Source organism: Hypomesus transpacificus, chromosome 13, assembly GCF_021917145.1.
Source record: "Hypomesus transpacificus isolate Combined female chromosome 13, fHypTra1, whole genome shotgun sequence".
Taxonomy (NCBI): Eukaryota; Metazoa; Chordata; class Actinopteri; order Osmeriformes; family Osmeridae; genus Hypomesus; species Hypomesus transpacificus.
This window is the reverse complement of record NC_061072.1, coordinates 12,459,070-12,480,595: the sequence shown is the minus strand read 5'-3', so window position 1 is coordinate 12,480,595 and position 21,526 is coordinate 12,459,070. Positions and strand designations below refer to the sequence as shown.

General features: G+C 50.6%; 1 protein-coding gene across 2 annotated transcripts; it reads left to right on the top strand.

The window, feature by feature from the left end:
- Positions 1 to 498: 498 nt before the first annotated feature.
- ep300a (E1A binding protein p300 a) lies at positions 499 to 20,697 on the top strand. 2 transcript variants are annotated; one of them, XM_047032971.1, is made up of 30 exons: positions 499 to 995; positions 2,753 to 3,399; positions 4,625 to 4,810; positions 5,000 to 5,339; positions 5,485 to 5,598; positions 6,000 to 6,248; positions 6,590 to 6,692; positions 6,816 to 6,932; positions 7,029 to 7,146; positions 7,324 to 7,411; positions 7,822 to 7,899; positions 8,114 to 8,187; positions 8,420 to 8,572; positions 8,749 to 9,189; positions 9,486 to 9,912; positions 10,069 to 10,187; positions 10,352 to 10,591; positions 11,036 to 11,124; positions 12,029 to 12,109; positions 12,327 to 12,383; positions 12,520 to 12,597; positions 12,727 to 12,794; positions 12,909 to 13,059; positions 13,199 to 13,345; positions 13,567 to 13,680; positions 13,817 to 13,982; positions 14,153 to 14,320; positions 14,856 to 15,017; positions 15,291 to 15,572; positions 15,764 to 20,697. In XM_047032971.1, exons 1-30 carry the CDS (start codon positions 902 to 904, stop codon positions 19,172 to 19,174), a joined length of 8,562 nt encoding a protein of 2,853 aa, XP_046888927.1. In that variant the 5' UTR covers positions 499 to 901; the 3' UTR covers positions 19,175 to 20,697. The 2 variants fall into 2 exon arrangements, with proteins under 2 accessions (XP_046888927.1, XP_046888926.1); XM_047032970.1 differs by having other exon boundaries at positions 5,485 to 5,604.
- The last annotated feature ends 829 nt before the right edge of the window (positions 20,698 to 21,526 follow it).

Sequence of the window (21,526 nt, the reverse complement as noted above, 5' to 3'; positions counted from 1 at the left end):
CATCTGGGCTTTGTTGTCTTTTAGACTTTTTCTGTAAGTACAGGCTACATTACAATGTAACCTCATTTATGCTATTGACCACTGAGTTTAAACTTGCCTTATTTAAATAGTGAAATGAGTTAATCATGTAAGCCATGCAGTCTATTGACTTAACAATTAATTGCTATGAAAACCATATTAAGTGGAAATTGTGCTAACTTGCATTTCAATGACAAGGCACCATTATTTTATTAAAATCCTACCTCTACAAACAGGAAAATATGAAATAATATTGGAAGAATAATATTGGAAGACACCACTATTAACTTACAGTTAAGAGGTTAAATATTGTATACATCAGTTTGTGACTGCCTGTTAATTCATAATTTGCGTCTAATTTATTTTCTGGAAATGTGCACGATCTGTCTCCAATAAGTTGAATTTTCGTGAACTGTATCTTTTCGCATCCCCTCTTCGTCCGCGAGCAAAGGCTGGTACAGCCAAACAAGCCTATTACAAGACCCGACATTTATGTTCACCTATACAGCTGGTTGGTCGGTTGAAATTAGTGGAGTAATCATGGAAGATAAGCCAATTTTTTTACATCAAGAGTCAGTATGAGTTTGAAATGATCCGCTACGTGAGTCTTCCTCTCTACTTTCACCGACCCCCCTCCTCCTCCGCTCGCAGAAATTTATAAAGAACAAAAAATCCTACTAGGGAGGGGGGTTGATACGCCGTAGCTGAAATCGAGAGGCGAACCCAGGAAAGAGGAGTATTTTCTACACGGGACTTTCCCCCCCTTAGTCCCCCAAAAGGAGGGGGAAAAGTCGCAATTGTGGAATCGAAAAGGAATACGATTTTAAAGACGTGAAAACGTCTGCAGTTGTGGATACCGTATATATTTTTAATTCGAAAAAATATGGCCGAGAACGTTCTGGACTCTGGCCCGCCTTCAGCCAAGAGGCCTAAACTATCCTCTCCGGCACTTTCCGTCTCCGCCAGCGATGGAAATGGTTAATATTATTTTCTATTTCTTTAAATGTGTATATTATTATTTTTTAATAACATTGCTGTATTATTTTGTGTGACTGATGTTATATTCGACAGGCCAAATTGACGCGTGATTACTCTTCTGTTTTGGTCGTGGGTAGCTAGCCTAGCTAACTAGCGTGCTAACTAGCTAGTGGATGTATGTGTTGCGAATTCGTACACACGGCTAGCTTGTACTGGCTAGCTGGATAACCAGACTTGCTAGAATGCGGGGTTTAGATTGATGGCTAGTTCTGCTTATGGGCACCATTGTAGCTAGCCATTTAGTTAACTAGCTAACTATTTATTAGATCACTAGGTAAGTTAGCTAGCTAAATTTGGGGGAAAAAATCGTAAACAACCGAATGTTTATAACACTACACAAATGTAATATGTATGTAGGGTCAATATTATGGAAAATGATGGTCTCAGATTATACCAGCTTGTTGTATATTGCTAATGCTAGGAAAGTAGCTAGCCAAACCCGGTTGACAAAGACGGCCTCTCCATCACCATTACTTCTGCGATTGCTGGCTAACTTGCTTGCTAGCTGGCTAACTAAAGTTATCTTGTGTAACTAATTACTTGCAAAAAAGATTAAGCTACTCTTGATACAGTAGATTTAACATTTGACTCGTCGGGTACACAGTTCATAAAGATGGTAGCTAACTTTGAGCGAGGTGTTTGTGGACCCTTCATCGCCATTCAGTGCAAGCTACCTGAGCTAGCTCGAAACTTTTTAGATTGAGTTTATGTTGTGAGATACTTGTATCAGCAGCTCTAACGTTATGGAAGCTAAATACAAACGCATTCAATATTGCAGATGAGACGGTCAAGTTACTGTCAGCGTGTATGAGAGCTCGCTGCTGCATAACTTGGAATATGTACCTTAGCTAGCCAGTCTGGTGTGGGAGCTTGCTGAAAATGCACGGCAGGCCCAGGGACCTGAATTATTTTTGTGCTAAAATTGCCTTTGTTAGTTTTCTGTGCATGGCGTGTGGTTGATGTCGGAGGAATGGACTTAAGACTCAAGATAGCAGAGGACCTAGGAGAACGCTTCCACCTGTACGAACAGCATAGTAATATGCATTAAAAGTAAATGTTAAAAGTAAAGCACCTAAAGGAAGTCTGACGCTTTAAATGGTTTTCTGGCCCATCCTACTGAAGCTCGTTGTACCAATATAAATATTACTGCTAATACACAAAAACAAAGCAATCATTTGTATATAGATGGGACAGATTTGAACTAAATTTAGTGAGGCTGTTGTATGTTGTTATAACAGTAAATTGTTACACTTGCATGCTCCTGGTATATGCACGCAACCTTTCCCCCTAAATGATCTGAAACGCATCTCTGGACATTGCTTGGGTTTAGTAGGTTTATTAACTTGTCAGTGTGGTGTTGGGGAAACAGGTTCATCTGCCAGCCTGTGTGAGTTCCGTGTGTAAACCTGTGTGTGCATGTGCATGTTAAACCACCTCTTAAATTGGGATGACCAGTCAGCTGATGGCCTACCTTGACAAGTTGTGGGTGGGTGTGTCTGAGAGTTTGATCTGCTGTTTTATAATTTGTATACCCATTGTAAGACATGGACACTTGGACACAGACTAATTGTTGAAACTGCTTTATTTTGAAAAATCTGCATTTAGGCAGTATTTACCTCAATATGATAAATGATAAAGCACAAATGTTTTTTTTCCTCCTTCATTCTTGGATTTTAATCTCTTTTTCTTCGTACAGACTTTGGCTCCCTTTTTGACTTGGAGCATGACCTCCCAGATGAGCTCATCAACTCCTCTGACCTGGGCCTGGTCAATGGAGGGGACCTGAGTCAGCTCCATACCAGCCTGGTTGGAGGGGGGGGTCTGGGGCCTGGCGGAGGAGGAGGACTGGGCCTGGGTCTGGGTCCAGGTCCAGGAGGAGTGCAGGATGCTGTGGCCAAGCACAAGCAGCTGTCTGAGCTTCTGCGCTCGGGGGCACCACCCACCTCAAGCCAGCAGGGGCAGCAGGCGGCCATGGGCAGCCCAGGAGGAGGCTCTGCTCTGGGCCACTTGGGGAACATGAAGGCCTCTCCTCAGGGTATGGGCCAGCAGCAGCAGCAGCACCTCTCGCCCCAACAGCAGGCTGCCATGATGCAGCAAGTAGGAGGGCCTGGGATGGTTGGCGGGATGAACAGGGCCATGATGGGAGGCCAGAAGGGCAACAATGGACAGCCACAGCAGCAGGGCATGATGGGAGGGCAGGTGATGAACGGCTCTCCGAGGATGGGCTTTGGGAACCAGGGGATTGGCGGCAACGGTAACATGCTGGCTGACTCCCTCCAACAGCAGCAGGGGCCTGGGGGACAGGCCGGCCTCAGGGTACAGCAGCCTGGAGCACTGAACAAGGTAAGACCTTTTAGATGGTAGAGGTGAACTTCCCAGTTCATCAAAGGTCAGTTAAAAACGGGAATAGGAATAGAAGAGTACAATTAAGGGGGGGGGGATGAAAAATGAATGACTAGAACCAAGGTGGGCTGGAGATGTAAAGGTGTGGACTTGATTAACCAACTGCCATGGGGAGGATGGAAGTTAGGAGGTGAAAATGATGAGGGAAAAGAGAGTGGTGGAGACGGGTGAGGGGGCAATATGCAGATGAAGAAAGCACTCATTTAACCCCAGGTCCTTGGAGAGAAGGGAGAGGGTGTAATTGCTGGTTTACATTTGTTTAATTTTCACACACACACACACACACACACACATACACACACACACACACACACGCTCAAGTACACACACACACACACATTACTACAGGCTGGGAAGCATGTGGAAGCCTGTGATTAATTAAGCCCATCACCATGGTCTCTTATCCACAGATGTCAACATTAAATCTTGAGCTTTTGCACAGCCCGCTAATTGAGTTGCCTGTTCTGAGACGTCTTTTTAATGATTTAATTGAACCGAGAGCTACCTGCTTAATTGATTAGAGATGAAGTGCATTGTCTTTTCAGAAGTGGGTAATTTAATTGCTATAAATGGACGGGAAAGGAAGAAGATAACTGGTAAAATCTGACATGATTTAAGGCTCTTCCTAAAAAGGAGAATATGACTTTGATAATGCCTGTGTTGGTGAACAATACCCTGGGGTCCTTCTCATTTAGTAGAGCAAGGTTGCCTCTGAAAAACGATCAAAGTGATTTAAACACTTGGTTGAGTGTATAACTACATGGCATGCTGTTAGTGGAACATTAAACACAGTTTGATAGATGGTAGATGTGTGGATTTGAAAGCGCATGCATTTTGGTTTCCTCTATTCAGTTTAAGATGAACTCTAGTGTGGCAATCTGAGGCTGTGATTGCAATGGTAATCAGTGTCTGTTGGTAGGAGCGAAGGCATGCATCTTGGGGTGATCAGGTTTACAGGAGTCGTCTGCCTATGACAGGCCTCATATCTCTAGAAGCATTCTTACTTTTTCCTCTCCGTCTACTTCCTCTCCCTCTCCCTCTCTCTCCTATTGTTGACCCCTTCTTGTTTTTCTTTATTAAAATATCATTCTCTACCCTTCTTGCCTCCCTCTCACCCCTTTCCTCCCTCTTTTCCTATCTGCTTCCCCCTTCCCCTCTCTCCCAGATGAATATGATGGGGACTCCAGGGGGCCCCTATGGAGGTCCGTACGGTCCAGGAGGTCCAGGGGGCCAGGGAATGGGTGGGGCAGGGCTGGGCCCTCAGCTCCAGAATAAGGCCTCCATGCCCAACAGTATGGCCCAGTTCAGCATGGACAAAAAGAACCAGCCCATGCAGGGCATGGCTGCCATGGTAAGAACACGAGCCATTTATTTTAAAGGGCAAGGTTTGAATTGTTAACCATAGCTTGTGACGAGTCTCGTTCTCTTCACTGTCCACTTCCCCATCTTGTTTCCCCCTCCTTATTTGTACCCCACTCACCCCTCTATCCCTCTTGTTTCTCCTGTCTCTGTATCTCTCCTCCCTCTGTCTCTCCTTCAGGCTTCCCAGCAGCAGTCGCCTGCTGGAGTGGGTGGGCCGGGCGGAGCCCCAGGAGGCGGAGCCCCAGGGATGCTTCCCAACGCCCAGGGCAGCCTCGTGGGGCCTTCCGTGTCGGCAGCCGCCGCCGCCGCAGCCGCCGCAGCCGGGGCGCCCCCCACAGCCGACCCGGAGAAGCGCAAGCTGATCCAGCAGCAGCTGGTGCTGCTCCTCCACGCCCACAAGTGCCAGCGGCGGGAGCAGGCCAACGGGGAGGTGCGCCAGTGCAACCTGCCCCACTGTCGCACCATGAAGAACGTCCTCAACCACATGACCCACTGCCAGGCCGGCAAGTCCTGCCAGGGTGAGTCGGTGAAGCGTGTGTGCCATGTCTGGGGCAGGTTTGGTTATCGTTGTGAGAGGAGGCCTTTTTTTTCTTTTTTTCTTCTCTCTGTTCATTCATGAATCCGTCTTACGATATGTCTTCTTTCCCCTCTCCCCCTCCACAGTGGCTCACTGTGCGTCGTCCAGACAGATCATCTCCCACTGGAAGAACTGCACACGGCACGACTGTCCTGTCTGCCTGCCGCTGAAGAACGCTGGAGACAAGAGGAACCAGCAGTGTGAGTGTCTGTATCAGACTTATCGACTCTCCACTCCGTCTTGTGTGTCCATATCTCTTTCTCTCTGACGTCTCTCTTTGTCCCGATGTCTTCCTTTGCCTCTCTGTCTTGTTTTGGGTTCTTTCTCTGTCTGTGAATGACGTCCGTAAATGTTCTCTCTCGTTCTCTCTCTCTCTCGTATCTCTGTCCCTGTCTTCTCTAGGTTCTCTCCTGTTTAGTGAATTGTTTCCCTACTCTTGAATATGTCTTAACAGTACTGTAAAGGCTTCCACATACTCAGTGTTGGGTGTTTGTTTAACATTTGATGTATTTTTAATTATGTCAAATCTGCATTCAAAATGTCACCATCCAAGTACAAGGTCACCAACACTCCTCTCCTCCCTCTCTCTGCCCCCCCACAGCCCTTCTCGGCACGGCGGGCGTAGGTCTGGGTAGTTCGTTGGGGGGGTCCGTACCAGGGGGCCAGCCCAGCGCCCCCAACCTCAACCCCCCAAGCCAGATAGATCCCAGCTCCATTGAGCGAGCCTACGCCGCCCTGGGCCTCACCTACCAGGGCACCCAGGTCCAGCCCCAGGTCGGGCAGACCAGCATGCCAGGAGCGCAGGGGGGTCTGCAAGGACAGCCTGGCATGAGGCCCCATAACGCCATGGGTAAGAGAATCATGAAAACCTTGTTCCCTGTTCCCCAATGCCCATTTTAGTAGACGAGACGTTCTGTTACAAACAAGTAGCCATCTATCACCCTGTTCTTAAGCCTGAGAGAGACCATCAGCACTGTGGTTGACCTCATCAGACTGATGTCCCTCCATTTCCCAGGTTCATTCCACAGTAGGCACGATATCAAAATGGCTCCTGCTATGCACATTTCATTCACACATACATTCAGGTCAAGTTAACATCTCATCAAGCAACTGCAAACCATCTGTACTTGAGGGCCGGCGTGTCCTGTTTGATATTCTAATACCATGTCTCTGTCCTGCTTGTCTGTCCAGGGGGTAATCCAATGGGAGTGAACGGTGCTGTGGGGGTCCCCTCTCAGAACCAGCAGAACCTGCTCCAGGACACCATGCTGCACCTCAACATGAACTCACAGGGGTAAGGAGCACACACACACACACACACACCATGCATATAGCAGAAGGACATGTTGTATATTACCTATCCAACACACACGGCCCGACCAGAAACATTTCCACTAATGCGCCCTCTTCTCCCCAGGCTGATGAACGACTCTGGCTCCATGCCCACGGCGACCCCTCCATCCAGCGCTGGCATGAGGAAGAGCTGGCATGAGGACATCACTCAGGACCTCCGGAACCACCTGGTCCACAAACTGTAAGCCTGAGGGGGATTTCCTTTATCACTGGATGATCCCTGCTTTATCTTGAAATTGAAGAACCTAATGTTCTTTTGTTGTGTGTGTGTGTGTAGTGTCCAGGCCATCTTCCCCACGCCGGACCCCGCCGCTCTGAAGGACAGGCGGATGGAGAACCTGGTGGCCTACGCTCGGAAAGTGGAGGGGGACATGTACGAGTCCGCCAACAGCAGGGTAAATCTTTTTAATCTGTCTCATGTGAACTGGTGCCTTTTAGATGGTTCGTGGACAATCCATAGACTGATCCTCACAACAGTTTAATTATGACTGAACTAAGCTCTGTCTCACTCACATTCATATCCTCTCCCTTTTTCCACCTGCTACCCCCCCTTTATCCGTGTCTTACCTCAGGCGGAGTACTACCACCTCCTAGCGGAGAAGATCTACAAGATCCAGAAGGAGCTGGAGGAGAAGAGGAGGACGCGGTTGCAGAAGCAGGGTAAGACGCCCAGCCAGCCTGGCTCTGGCATGCCCCCTAGGGGTCTGCAGCAGGGCAGGGGACACATACCCACTGGACTGCTGCCTAGTGAGTGGACAGGACTGACACCTGCACGCGCACACACACTCATAGTATGTGTATGTTAAAACGCAGGCAAAGGTGCCAGGCCCCACTGACTGTCTCAGATGGGACTAAAGATGCGTGCGCGAAGTACAAGCATGCATGTGCGTGCGCACGCACACACACACACACACACACACAACCTCCCAACACACATGGATGGGTCAGGTTATGTGTGCTGTGTGACACAGACATACACACACACATGCAGGATCAGTCTGTGCAACCTGCATTCCTTCATTCTCACCCCTCCTTTTCCTCCTCCCTCTCCTTTCCACCCATCCCTACAGATGGACCTCTACCCGACCCATCGCTGGTACGGCCCACTGGACCTGGCCCAATGGTCAACAGGATGCAGAATCCAGCAGGTGTGTGCAGGAATAGATTTGGGGAAAGCTGGGCGAGGCCATCTTGGAACAAAAAGTAGAGGATAAAAGAGGGCTGGACGGAGACAAGGATTCTGTGATCCATCCAAGATCTCAGGGGACTCCTTCCTGATGTGGTCATGATGCATTATTCACATTGTGTTTTGAGGTTCTGTGCCCCGTGTGTTAACCCTGGTGGTGGTTTTGTGTCTTCCAGGGATGAACCAGTTTAGCCAGATGGGGATGCAGAGGGCCACTCCCCCACTCCCTCTAGGACCTCCTGGCAACCAGGTTAGTGTGACCCAACTGTTGAGCCTCTGTTCCTCCATCAGCAACACAGAACTGTTCCTATCCAGACACATCTCCATCAGATTTGTATTTTGCCAGTGTAATAGTCACACAACGTCCAGAGAGACTTATGAAAAGGGTGTCTACTTAGACACTGATGCAACCAGTGGTAGCTAGCTGTTAAAAGTGTTTATGATGTAATGAACTAGCTTCCTGTCGTCCCTTTCCTGTTCAGATGGGTATGGGTGGTCCAAGGATAGGCCAGCCAAACGTGAACCAGCTGCAGAACCAGTACATGTCCCAGGGCCAGTTCCCAGGGGCTGGACCCAGCCTCGGCACAGGGCAGCCTGGCATGGCACAGCCCGGCACACAGGGAGGCATGGTACAAGTGAGTTCACTTTTTTTTTGCCAAGTATTTGTGGACACTCCTTAATTCTATCGATTTGTGTAAAATGATTCAGTTAGTTCTAATAGACATTCCTTCGGAAAAAAATAACAATGAGGTTTATTAATGTACTATGAACATGTACTAAATATTCTTTCTCTTTCCATTTCTCTGTCAAGGCTCAGATAGGCACTCCTCCCTCTCTCCCAGTCAGCAGTCCCTTAGCCCAGCCAGGCTCAGTGGGAGGCCCCAGTGGGGTTCCCTCAGTGGGGCCCCATGGCCCTCAGAGTGTGGGTGGAGGCCCCCCGTCCATCCCCCCCCAGCAGCCCAATTCCCATGCCCACCTGGCTGCCATGCGCCAGAGCTCGCCCTCGCCTGCTCGAAGCCGCACGCCCACCCCCCACCAGACGCCCCCCAGGCTAGCTGGCTCCCAGACGCCCCAGCCCCACACCCCCAACCCACCACAACTGGCCCCACCTCCGGCCCCCCAGGGCCAGCAGCTTAGCCAGGGCCCAGGCTCCAACAAGCCCATGCAACAGCAGTCCAGTGCTGGGTCAACCACTCCATCTCACCCAGGCATGGCCTCAACGCCTCACGCCACCCAGCTCCCTCGCACTCCTGTGAGTCTTCACTCTATTATGTTTCTTTTATTATATTACATTATTTTTATTTATCCCATAGGGGTGAATACTGAATCGGTATTAGACACAAATTCCACAGGTGACTGTCAGTTTTGGCAAGAGTGCTCATGGTTCTTACAAAAGGACATTCACATTAGTCTGTTCTAATAACGGAAAACAAATAGAAAAGGCTTTCACGTTGATGGTTTCATCAATTATTAAGGAACAAGCTCTTTCGCCACGTAGCTTTTGATTACCAATTCGCATCCTTCTAATCTGTCCTTCTCTTTCCACAGCTGTCTCAGAAGGGCTCGTTCCAAGCAGACAGCCAGGCCCTGACCCCTGCCTCCGTCAGCAGCGTAGACACCGCCTCGCAGCAGGCCAAGGCCGAAGCCCCCGCCACCATGGAACCCAAGATGGAGGTCAAGCAGCAGGAGGATGAGGAGGACGAGGAGGACGAGGATGGGGAGGGGGGCGGATGCTCCAAGGGAGGCAAGCTGTCCAACATCAAGGCTGAGGACAAGCCCATCAAATCCGAGCTCAAGAACGAGGAGTGTTCCGGCGACGGCGGGAAAGGTAACGCCATGGATACGTCATCGTCCACCACTTCGTTGTCGGTGGTGAAGACGGAAGACAGGAAGCCGGAGATAAAGAAGGAGCCGAAGGAGGAAGAGGAAGGGTCAGAGTCTGGAGCGCAGTCTGGTGCCCAGATCAAAAAGAAGAGTATGTTCAACTTTCTATCCCCGCCACCTCCTCTAGCTGTTCTATCATTCCTGTACAGAATGTTTTACATCCATCCTTGTAGCAACGCTTACAGCCTTTAAGAGGAATTGAGTTTCAATCTTGCCGTCTCACTATCCCCCTCTTTCTCTCCCTCAGTATTTAAGCCGGAGGAGATGCGCCAGGCTCTCATGCCCACCCTAGAGTCTCTGTATCGTCAGGACCCAGAGTCTCTGCCCTTCAGACAGCCTGTGGACCCCCATCTCCTGGGCATCCCAGTAAGTCCTCCAGCCAACCCTCCAGTGGCTCTCAACTGTCACGGCCACCATCACTCAGGATTCCTAGTTCAGATGAATAATTCATTAATAACTAACAGAAGATGGATCCCTCACTGTCACCAACTCTTTATCTAAACATCCCTGTGCTCCTCTCCTCCCTGCAGGACTACTTTGACATCGTGAAGACCCCCATGGACCTGTCCAGCATCAAGCGGAAGCTGGACACGGGCCAGTACCAGGAGCCCTGGCAGTACGTGGACGACATCTGGCTCATGTTCAACAACGCCTGGCTGTACAACCGCAAGACGTCGCGCGTCTACAAGTACTGCTCCAAGCTGGCCGAGGTGTTTGAGCAGGAGATCGACCCCGTCATGCAGGGCATGGGCTACTGCTGCGGGCGGAAGGTGAGCGAGGGAAGGAGGGAAGGAGGGGAGGAGAGAGAGGGATCGCTGTCCTCTTGCAGGGTCGGGTTACTGCTGCAGGAGAGGTGTATGTGTGTGTCATAATGTATCTGTGTGTTCTGCTAGTTCCTATCCCACTCTGAATATGGAAGCAAGGCTCAGCTAACTTCATCCATGTCACCCCCCCACCCCCACCTGCCATATCTCATTACAGCTTTTATAACCTCACTTAAACTACCTGCTATATTTGAGTTTGTACAAGAATAACTGCTATTATAACCACCTGACCCAAGCATCCAGGTCAGATAAATGAAACTCAAGTGGGCTCTGAGGGTATGAATTGAGTCTGGATTGATAAATGAAGCTCTGTTGAATGTCTTTCAATAAGTCCTGCATTAACTCTTTCCCCCTTTTTTTCTTCTTCTCTCCTCTCCTTGCCTCCTGCAGTTGGAGTTCTCTCCCCAGACTCTGTGCTGCTACGGCAAGCAGCTGTGCACTATACCCCGAGATGCTGCCTACTTCAGCTACCAGAACAGGTATGACAAGGACACACACACACACCTACTGTAGTGCTTCTGAAACGGTGATGGGATTCGGTTGTATGACTCGGGAATGTATAACTATGTTGATTTGATCAAATGTCTGTTTCCATGGGAATAAAGGGTCGCCCCAACTCCATTTTCCCTATTTTGAAATCCATGTGCTGCTTTAACGCTGAGGCATTTTAACAGTTGGTCCTTTCCTATAAGCCCTACATGCTACTGTCCATAACAGTACTGACTCGGTCACAACAACCCTTCCATATTCAGTTAGTGGCTGTTGGCTACCCCTTTTTCACACCAGCTTACTAAACAGTAAGAAAGGACCAACTTTAAAATGAGCTTAATGATTGAACGACAGTCTCTGCCTTTCGTTCATATCTGTTCAGTGTCTGCATCTGTCTCCCTCCCCCCTGGCCCCTCCCCCTGGCCCCTCACCCTCACCCCAGTTGGTGCTGCCGTGTAGCTGAGATGGTTATGCTCATCTCCTCGTGTCCAAACGCTAATCTGTGCTTTGCCTCGCCTCTGCTCTTTGTTGTCGTCCTGGATGTTTGTCTCGTCTTTCCTGCCCCTGTCTGCCCTCCCCTTCCCCCTCCCGGTGTCAATGTTTGTGATGTCTGCATTGGCTTGCTTTCGTCTCAACCAATCATGCACCTCCCCCCCCCCCCTTCCCCTCCTTCCCTCTTCCTCCCCCTTCCTTCTTCCTCCCTGTCCCAAATCCTCAATCATGATTGGCTGTTCTGGCGACGATCCTCCCCCCTCGCTGTCCTGCGCTGTCCGTGTGCCTGCTTGCCCCGCCCCGCCCCGCCCTGATTGGTGGCTGCCCTCCCATGCCTGTCTGTGAATGGCTGTGCTGTGGGGGACGGTGTAGTTCACCAAAGTTTGGGCTTCTTGCTAACAGGTACCACTTCTGTGAGAAGTGTTTCAACGAGATCCAAGGGGAGACGGTTTCCCTGGGAGATGACCCCTCCCAGCCGCAGACGTGAGTACTGTCCCTTCCCGGGGAAAAAAACCCTTTTCATCCTCTATTCATCTCTTCCTCTCCACTGTCAAACTCCCTGCTCCATTTTCTTTAACAGGAAAATGTTTTGCTGATCATTCCATGAGCATATTTGCCAGTGAACAGTGTTTGCCACCGGCATGCTGTTCCTTAGCCTGTACCTTCTGTTCTATACTAACCTGACACTGTCTCATCCCAGATCGATTAACAAAGAACAGTTTGAGAAGAAGAAGAATGACACACTGGACCCTGAGCTGTGAGTCCACCCTCAGATCTCTCATCTCATTCACATCTGTATGGCTTTTTGTCACACTGGCTGTGTAGACAAACACTGGAAATGACTCTTTCCGGTGACCTGATTTGTCTCTTTCTCTCCCTCTGTCTGACTTCAGGCTTGTGGACTGTTTGGATTGTGGACGTAAAATGCACCAGATATGTGTCCTGCACCACGACACTATCTGGCCTCAAGGGTAAGACTTTGTGTGTGTCAGTCTGTCTTGTCTCTCAGTTCCTGTAAGAACGGGTTACGACTCATGTACACCACTGTATCATGTGACAACTCTCACAGCCCAATCCCTTCCCCTTCTCCCATGGAACAGGTTTGTCTGCGACGGCTGCTTAAAGAAGAGCAACAAGACGAGGAGGGAGAACAAGTACGCTTCCAAACGTAAGTGTCTGAAAGCCAGGAAGCTTCTCTATGGACCCATCTACACAGCTACTGTTAGCCAAGTGTTCCACATGTGTCTTGACCCTTCCTCTCTGTTCCACCCCCGCCCCCCAGGGTTACCCCAGACCAAGCTGGGCTACTACCTGGAGACCCGGGTCAACGACTACCTGAAGAGGCAGAACCACCCAGAGTCTGGGGAGATCACCATCAGGGTGGTGCACGTCTCCGACAAGGTGGTGGAGGTCAAACCGGGCATGAAATCCAGGTAGGAGGCCTTTACAAAATAAATAATAATATTCATCAGCTCTTTTATGATCCTAACTGGATGTGGCAAGATTAGTAGCTTTAGAGAGGAGACTTGGAGAGGAGTGAAGGAGTCTCATCTGTGGTGTGTGTGTGCGCAGGTTTGTGGACAGCGGGGAGATGTGCGAGTCGTTCCCCTACAGGACCAAAGCCCTGTTTGCCTTCGAGGACATCGACGGAGCAGACGTGTGTTTCTTCGGCATGCACGTCCAGGAGTACGGCTCGGACTGCCCCTCGCCCAATCAAAGGTCAGCGTGTGTACATGTGACTGAGCACACCAATTGTGTTGTTCTATCACGATATCAGAACTAATAATGTGGCTTGTACAGGACAAAGTGATCTCGTTGAATGAGCCTGCACTACATGAAGTCATGTAATCCATCAAATAGACTCAGCCGCCTAACCTGCAACTCCCCCCCCCCCCCCCCCCCCCCCCCCCCCCCCCCCCCCCCCATGTCTCCTGCTGTAGACGAGTGTACATATCCTACCTGGACAGTGTGCACTTTTTCCAGCCCCGGTCCCTGAGGACAGGGGTCTACCATGAGATCCTCATAGGCTACCTGGAGTATGTCAAGAGGCTGGGGTGAGGAGAACACCACAACACACACGTCTGTCCCTCTGTTCTACCCATTTGTTTATAAGAAAAAGGAAGAAAAAAGCTCTCTGGATGCAGGATGAATCTAGGGATGGGTCTAATGCCCCCTCGTCTGTCTTCTCAGGTACACCACGGGCCACATCTGGGCGTGTCCACCCAGTGAGGGTGACGACTACATCTTCCACTGCCACCCCATGGACCAGAAGATCCCCAAGCCCAAGAGACTGCAGGAGTGGTACAAGAAGATGCTGGACAAGGCTGTAGCTGAGCGTATCGTCCATGACTACAAGGTAAAGACTCTACAGCCAGAGGCCCCTTCTGAGGGAACACAAAATCATTTTTAGATTGATACTTTTGTAATAATAATGAATTAATTAAATAATAATAATACAATTCTTATCTAATAATGTATATGATTTCTATCTTGTTTCCTCATGTATGTTTTCTCCTCGTCTCTCAGGACATCTTCAAGCAGGCTACTGAAGACCGCCTCACCAGCGCTAACGAGCTGCCGTACTTTGAGGGCGACTTCTGGCCCAACGTGCTGGAGGAGAGCATCAAGGAGCTGGAGCAGGAGGAGGAGGAGCGCAAGAGGGAGGAGAACAGCACGTCCAATGAGAGCATCGATGTAAGACTCGAGGCTCCGGCTCTGCGTCAGCTAGGCTACTGCTATTATATTGTTCCGGGAGTACAACAGCACTTAAGAATGCTTGGCTGGACTTGTTAGTTAGTTTCCTCCAGGATCACAATGACTCTTATTGAGTGACTTGTTGCTCTTTTTAGGTTAGATATAATTAAGTTAAGTCTTGTACTCGCGTGAAATATTTTACTGTTGATTGTTCTTCTACAGGTACAGTCCTGCACGTTTGTGGTTCATGTTGTTTAATTTGTAACTTGTATAATTGCATGCTCTTATGGGTCTTCCCTTTGGCACTTGTTTAGCTTTTCACAATGTATGCTTCATGTTTTGGCTACTTGCAATGTTTGGGACTATCCCGTTGTTATGATCAGTGACCTATGCTCTTTTGTAAGCTCTCTCTTGGAAGTCGCTTTGGATAAAAGCGTCTGCTAAATGAGTAAATGTAAATGTATTACGAGTGCGCTATGAGGAGGCTTAACTACAAAGGTTCATTTGTTTTGTGTGTGTCCCCCCCTTCCTCCAGGCTACTAAAGGTGACAGTAAGAATGCTAAGAAGAAGAATAACAAAAAGACCAGCAAGAACAAGAGCAGTCTGAGTCGAGCCAATAAGAAGAAGCCGGGGATGCCCAACGTGTCCAACGACCTATCCCAGAAGCTCTATGCCACCATGGAGAAACACAAGGAGGTGGGTCGCACCTGGGTCACACCTGGGTCACACCTGGGTCACACCCGGGTCACACCTGGGTCTCACCTGGGTCTCACCTGGGTCACACCTGGGTCACACCCGGGTCACACCTGGGTCACACCTGGGTCACACCCGGATCCCCATGCCCCGAGCTCCCACCAGGGTCTGCTGTTCACCTGTGCAACACATTGGGAACTAGAATTAACAGTTGTTTTTCTTTTTTTTTCTTCATCTCTCCTTTTTCCTACCTCGATTTTCCTCTCCTCCCTCCAGGTGTTCTTTGTGATTCGGCTGATAGGCGGCCACATGGCCAACGCTCTGCCCCCCATCACGGACCCGGACCCCATGATGGCGTGCGACCTGATGGACGGGCGCGACGCCTTCCTGACGCTGGCGCGGGACAAGCACCTGGAGTTCTCGTCGCTGCGCCGCTCCAAGTGGAGCTCCATGTGCATGCTGGTGGAGCTGCACAACCAGAGCCAGGACCGCTTTGTGTACACCTGCAACGAGTGCAAGCACCACGTGGAGACACGCTTCCACTGCACCGTCTGCGAGGTGAGGAGGAAGGGGCGGCGGAGGGCGGGTGGGTGGGTGTGGGTGAGGTTTACTCTGAGGGGACCAGTAGAAGACTGCGGTGCTTCTGTATGGTGAAGAGGGGAACATATGACAAACTGTTGTTGCCAATAAGTCATTTAGTGTCTCTAAACACCACAACAAATCTAATATCCGTTACTCCTCCTCCCCAGGACTATGACCTGTGCGGCACCTGCTACAACACCAAGGGCCACGAGCACAAGATGGAGAAGCTGGGCCTGGGCCTGGACGACGAGAGCAACAGCCAGTCGGCCTCTTCTATGCAGAGCCCCGGAGACTCGCGCCGCCTCAGTATCCAGCGCTGCATCCAGTCCCTGGTCCACGCCTGCCAGTGCCGCAACGCCAACTGCTCACTGCCGTCCTGCCAGAAGATGAAGCGCGTGGTGCAGCACACCAAGAGCTGCAAGCGCAAGACCAACGGCGGCTGCCCCATCTGCAAGCAGCTGATTGCCCTGTGCTGCTACCACGCCAAGCACTGCCAGGAGAACAAGTGCCCCGTGCCCTTCTGCCTCAACATCAAGCACAAGCTGAGGCAGCAGCAGCTGCAGCACCGCCTCCAGCAGGCCCAGATGCTGAGGAGGAGGATGGCCAGCATGCAGAGGGTAGGCCAGCCCCCCCCAGGACCCGGGGGGAACGGGGGACTCCCGTCCCCGGGCAACAACGGAGCAACCGGTCCCAGTACCCCCACCTCAGGTGGCACGCAGCCCCCAACCCCTCAGACCCCCACCCAGGGAAACATGCCCCCCCTGCCCCAGCAGGGGATGGGGGTAGGGGGGGGTCCGGGGCAGCAGAAACAACAGCAGCAGCAGCAGCAGCTCCAGCAGCAGGGAGGTGGAATGCCCCCTCAGCACCACCTTCACCATCAGTTCCAGCAGATGCAAGGTGGAGGGAGTGGGGTGATGGGGTCTCCTCAGCAACAGATGGTGCCCCAGCTCCAGCAGCAACAACAGCAGCAGCAGGTTCAGTCAGTCCAGCAGCTCCAGCACCCGGGGGGGCATCCTGGCCCCCTGCCTCCGTACACTCCCAGACCTCCGGGGGCCTCCCCACTCCACCAGTCCCTGGGTAAGCCAGGCATGGGTCCAGCCACCCCACCTCAGCAGCAGCCTGCCCCAGGTCAGGGCTCCATGCCGGGGCAGCCCGGGCAGCAGCCTGGGCCCCCGTTGGCGGCAGTAGAGACAGCCCTGAAGATCCAGCGTCTGGCCGAGCGTCAGATGGCTCAGGCCCAGGCTCAGGCCCTCCAGAGGCAGGCGCAAAGTGGGGGCATGATGCCTCCCCACCACCAGAACCCCCAGGCCCCAATGGGCATGTCCCACCCGGGGCCAGGGATGTTGGGGGCACAGGGGCTAGCTGGCAGGGCCATGCTGGAACCCCAGCAGAGCATGGGGCTAGGTGGAGCAGGAGCCATGCAGCAGCCAGGTGGCCCACAGAGCCAGCTCCCCCCACAAGTCCAACAGCAGCTTCAACAGCAGGCAGGGGGAGGGCAGCAGCCATGGCCCCCTCAACAGAGGCAAGGCATGATGGGACAGATGGGTCACATGACGCAACAGCAGCAGCAGCAGGTTGCCCAGCAACAGCTACAACAACAGCAGCAGCAGCAGCAACAACAACAACTCCAACTCCAGCAGCAACTACCCCAGCAGCCTGGGCAGCCCCAGCAGCAACAGGCGGGCAGAGGGGGGCTGATGGGGTTGATAGGTGGTCCTGGGGGCGTGGCAGGGGCAGCGGCGGCTATGGCTGGGGCTGCAGGTGCGGGGAACCTTCCCCAAGCTGCCTTGCAGGACCTCCTCCGGACCCTGCGCTCTCCCACCTCACCCCTTCAACAGCAGCAGGTCCTTAACATCCTGCGCTCCAATCCCCTCCTCATGGCAGCCTTCATCAAGCAGCGTGCCGCTCGTTACCAGGGAGGTCCGGGTGGACCAGGGGGGCCAGTTCCTCCTGGAGGTGGAGGAGGTGGTCCAGGTGGGGTGAGGTTCCAGGGGTCTGGGGGAGGCCTGCCTGGGCCTGGGCTAGGAGGAGGAGGGCCAGGGGGTAACCAGGTTGGGATGGATGGGCAGCAGATGCAGGTGAACCCAGGAGGAGGACAACCAGGGATGAACATGGCCCAGGGAGGAGTTGCAGCTGCAGGAGGTGGAATGCCTACCATTGCCCAGCTACAACAGTTACAACAGCAGCAGCAACAACAACAGCAACAGCAGCAACAGCAGCGCCCTTTGCTGCCTGGGAGTCAGCAGCAACAACAACAGATGGCAGCATTACAACAGCAGCAGCAGCAACAACAGCAGCAGCAGCAGCAACAACAGCAACAACAAGGAGGTATGCAAGGCCAGCAAAGTAATCCCATGTCCAACATGAACCCCCAATTCAGAGAGCTGCTGATGAGACGTCACCTTCAGCAGCAACAACAACAACAGCAGCAGCAGCAGCAACAACAGCAGCAGCAGCAGCAGCAACAACAACAGCAGCAGCAGCAGCAACAACAGCAGCAGCAGCAACAACAACAGCAGCAACAGCAGCAGCAACAGCAGCAGATGGGGAACCATGGTCAGTTCCAGCAGCAGCAGGTCCAGCAGCAGCAGGTCCAGCAGGGCTTTCTACAGGCGGGACAGGGACAGCAAGGGATGGCCCCTCAGCAGCCTGGACATCCTCAGCCTGGAGGAGGACCGGGGGGAGGACCCCAGCAGGGAGGGCCAGGTGGAGGACCCGGGCAAGGCCAGCAGGGGTACTCGAACTCCATGTCGCACCAGCAGGTGGCAGCAGTCATCCAGCAGAGGCTTCAACAACACCTGCAGATGCAGCAGCAGCAGCAGCAGCAGCAGCAACAGCAGCAGCAGCAGCAACAACAACAACAACAACAGCAGCAGCAGCAGCAACAACAGCAGCAGCAGCAGCAGCAGAATGCCATGGCTGGGATGCAGGGGCCGGATGGAGGGCCTGGGGTAGGAGGTGGAGGGGTACCCGGTCAGCACCCCCAGGGAGGGCAGGGCGTCCAGGGCCAGCCACCCCAGCAAGGCAGCGGTCCCCCTCAGTCCCAGGCCATGCTCCAGCAAGCCCTGCACCAGAGGCTTCTCCAGCAGCAGCAACAGCACCTGGGTGGGGGCTCCCCCGCCCAACACAGCAGCCCCATGAGCCCGCAGCAGCCCATGGCACAGTCCCCTCATCTCCAGGGGCAGGGTCTGGGTCCAGGCTCCCTTAGCAACCAGGTCCGCTCCCCTCAACCCTCCCCAAGGCCCCAGTCCCAGCCCCCCCACTCGAGCCCTTCCCCGCGCATGCAGCCCCAGCCTTCTCCACACCGCATCTCTCCACAGACCCAGACAGGTTCACCCCACCCCGGGCACCATGGCCAGCATCATCCGGGCATGGTGGTCTCACAACAACAACAACAACAGTTATCCCAGCAGCAGGGTAATTCTGTGGACCCCAGCCAGTTTGGGTCAGACCAGAATGCCCTCATGTCCCAGTTGAGTGGGATGGGAGGGTTGCATGGTCAGAACCAGGGGGACATGATGGGAGGGAACAACCAGGACATGAACACGAACATAAACCACAGTCTAGACATCATGTAGCCTCGTGTCCTCCACCTGGAAGCCCCAACGCTCAGAGAACTGTCCTGGAGGAACTGGGACTGAGAAAGTAGGGTGGTGGAGGGTGGAAGGCTCACTGGCAGTTTTAGAAGTAATTATTTTTTATTTAAATATTTTTCTGATGTACAAATGAAAATAACTTGAACTGAACCTTCCTATGGGAGATGCAACATTAAATCCACAAGTCAATAAATGAATAAATTAAAACGAATGGTAAGTTATTGCTGTTAATATATATATCTATATATTTTTGCCAATTGTGTACAAAAGGTGTAAGTGGGGTTTTTGGGCCGGGAAACATTCTTCCTTAGTATGTAACACAAGTGATATTTTTGGGGATTGAGAACTTTGCCTTTTTTACAATATTTTTAAGATTTTAAATGTGGTGGAAAAATTAAAGAGTGAGTTAATACTATGGACCTTTTTTCCTTTTTTTTCCTTTTTTTTCCCCTTCCCCCTCATCAGTCATGATTGTATCCATTTTGCAGAGAAGTATTTTATTTCTAATGACTTTGACATCATGATTATGACTTTTTCTCAATCTACAAAAAAACATATCCTGCGTTTTCTGACGTTTTTCTTTTTCACGGTTTTTCTACATAATACATTGCAACTGCTATCAGTTCAAATAGAATATATTTTTGTTAATGACTTTTTCCCAGCCGGTAGGGTTGCGATAAGGGTGAGGTTATTATTCTATTTTTATTTGGACTTTGTTTTTTTTGTTAGGGGTTTAGGGATATATATGAATCTTAAACAGTATTGATAGGGAGGTGGGGTGTGGTGGCATATCTTACTGGCTGGATGACTCACCACATCCTGAAAAATAGAAGCTTCCAGAAACATGAACCATAATGGATGGGACAAGAGTACCACCATACCTCTCCAATCCACTCCCTCCACCCTCTCCCATGAATGTGCACTCCCCCCCCCCCCCCCCCCCCCCCCCCCCCCCCCAACACACTATAGAGCGTGGGATAGATGGGTGGCTAGATGGATGAGCTGCTGATGTCTGTGTCGGCCGTGTCTCTCAGCTGATAGACAGGAGGGTTCTGTGTGCTTGTGACGGCTCCTTATGAACTTTCACCTTGAGTGGAACCGCTAACCTCTTTCTCCCTTTTCTGTCACATCACCTCTTTTCCAGGGGGCGCTTATTCTGAACCATGAGGTTTAATTTAATGTTATCACTGTAAAAAGAAAGATGAAAAAACTGTGGACTTTAATGAAATACTGTTTTTATAATAAAATAATTAAAACTCAACAAAAATTTAAGATGTACAGACTTTCAGACTTGGGGGCAGACAGAGAAACTCTTTTCTACTGTTCAGTTTCCCCTCTTCAGTGGTTAGGTGTGTGCATCTCTAGCCAGGAGGACTCCTCCTGAGCTATGTAAAGTATTTTGGAAAGGTACATATGGTATGGGAGGTGTTATAGGTCGTATGAGCACCAATGAGCCTTTGTGTATTTTCTGACCAACTTTGGGGGGGGCGGGGGGGGGGGGGGGGTAGCAACAAATCACTCCTAAATGATTGCTGTGAACACCAACACTTCTCATATGATTAAATACATGCACAATGAGATAAAGGGCAAGAGGAGAATGCTTATGGAATAATCATTCAAATGAATTGGGTCATTTGCTTCATATTGGGAGAATGACATAAGATACACATTCTCACTATTTTTCTCCAAGTTTGGGGATGGGGAATGGGGCAAAACACAAACAGTGGCAATATATCTTGAGACTTATTTTATAAAAAACAAGAAACAACACTTGTCTTTTATATATAGAAATATTATTTAATTTTATTTTTTTGAGAATAAAACTTGAAACTACAGGAATTAGATTGATTTGTTTTTTGTATTAAAGTTGTGGTAATGCAAAATGACACTGCTCACTGTGCCCCGTCTTTGGGGCTGCTGAGCATATCATGCCATTTTGAAGAAATGTTTCATGTAAATGCATATAAGTGTAAAAACATACTGAATCACTGTACAAACCCATGGCAACTGAACAACTTGTTTTGTTTTTATTGTTTCTTCTTAAGAGACTGGAAATGAGACTATTTAATATTTGTTTAGTGTTCAAATTGAATCTTTGACCACTTTTTTCTCTTGTTAACATTTTGGTGCTTGTTGAGAGGAAGCAAAAACAACTGTTGCTCCATTTTCACTAGTTTCTTCTTTTTTAAGTTATTTTGGTGGTCTGAGTTTTTGCCAATAATTTAATTGTACAATAAAGTATGTTTGTACTATTGGAAAAATAGATTGGTGTATTGCCCTTCATTTTACATTCACCGTATGTCAGAGGTGCACTAATTCCAGCTCAGCTTGGTT

What these genes read in the sequence shown, in the direction of transcription:
- ep300a (XM_047032970.1), top strand. Translation starts at nt 902, where the DNA reads ATGGCCGAGAACGTTCTGGACTCTGGCCCGCCTTCAGCCAAGAGGCCT. An exon ending in CCCATCTCCTGGGCATCCCA is followed by an intron (nt 10,188 to 10,351) that starts GTAAGTCCTCCA and finishes TCCTCCCTGCAG; the next exon opens with GACTACTTTGACATCGTGAA. An exon ending in GACACACTGGACCCTGAGCT is followed by an intron (nt 12,384 to 12,519) that starts GTGAGTCCACCC and finishes GTCTGACTTCAG; the next exon opens with GCTTGTGGACTGTTTGGATT.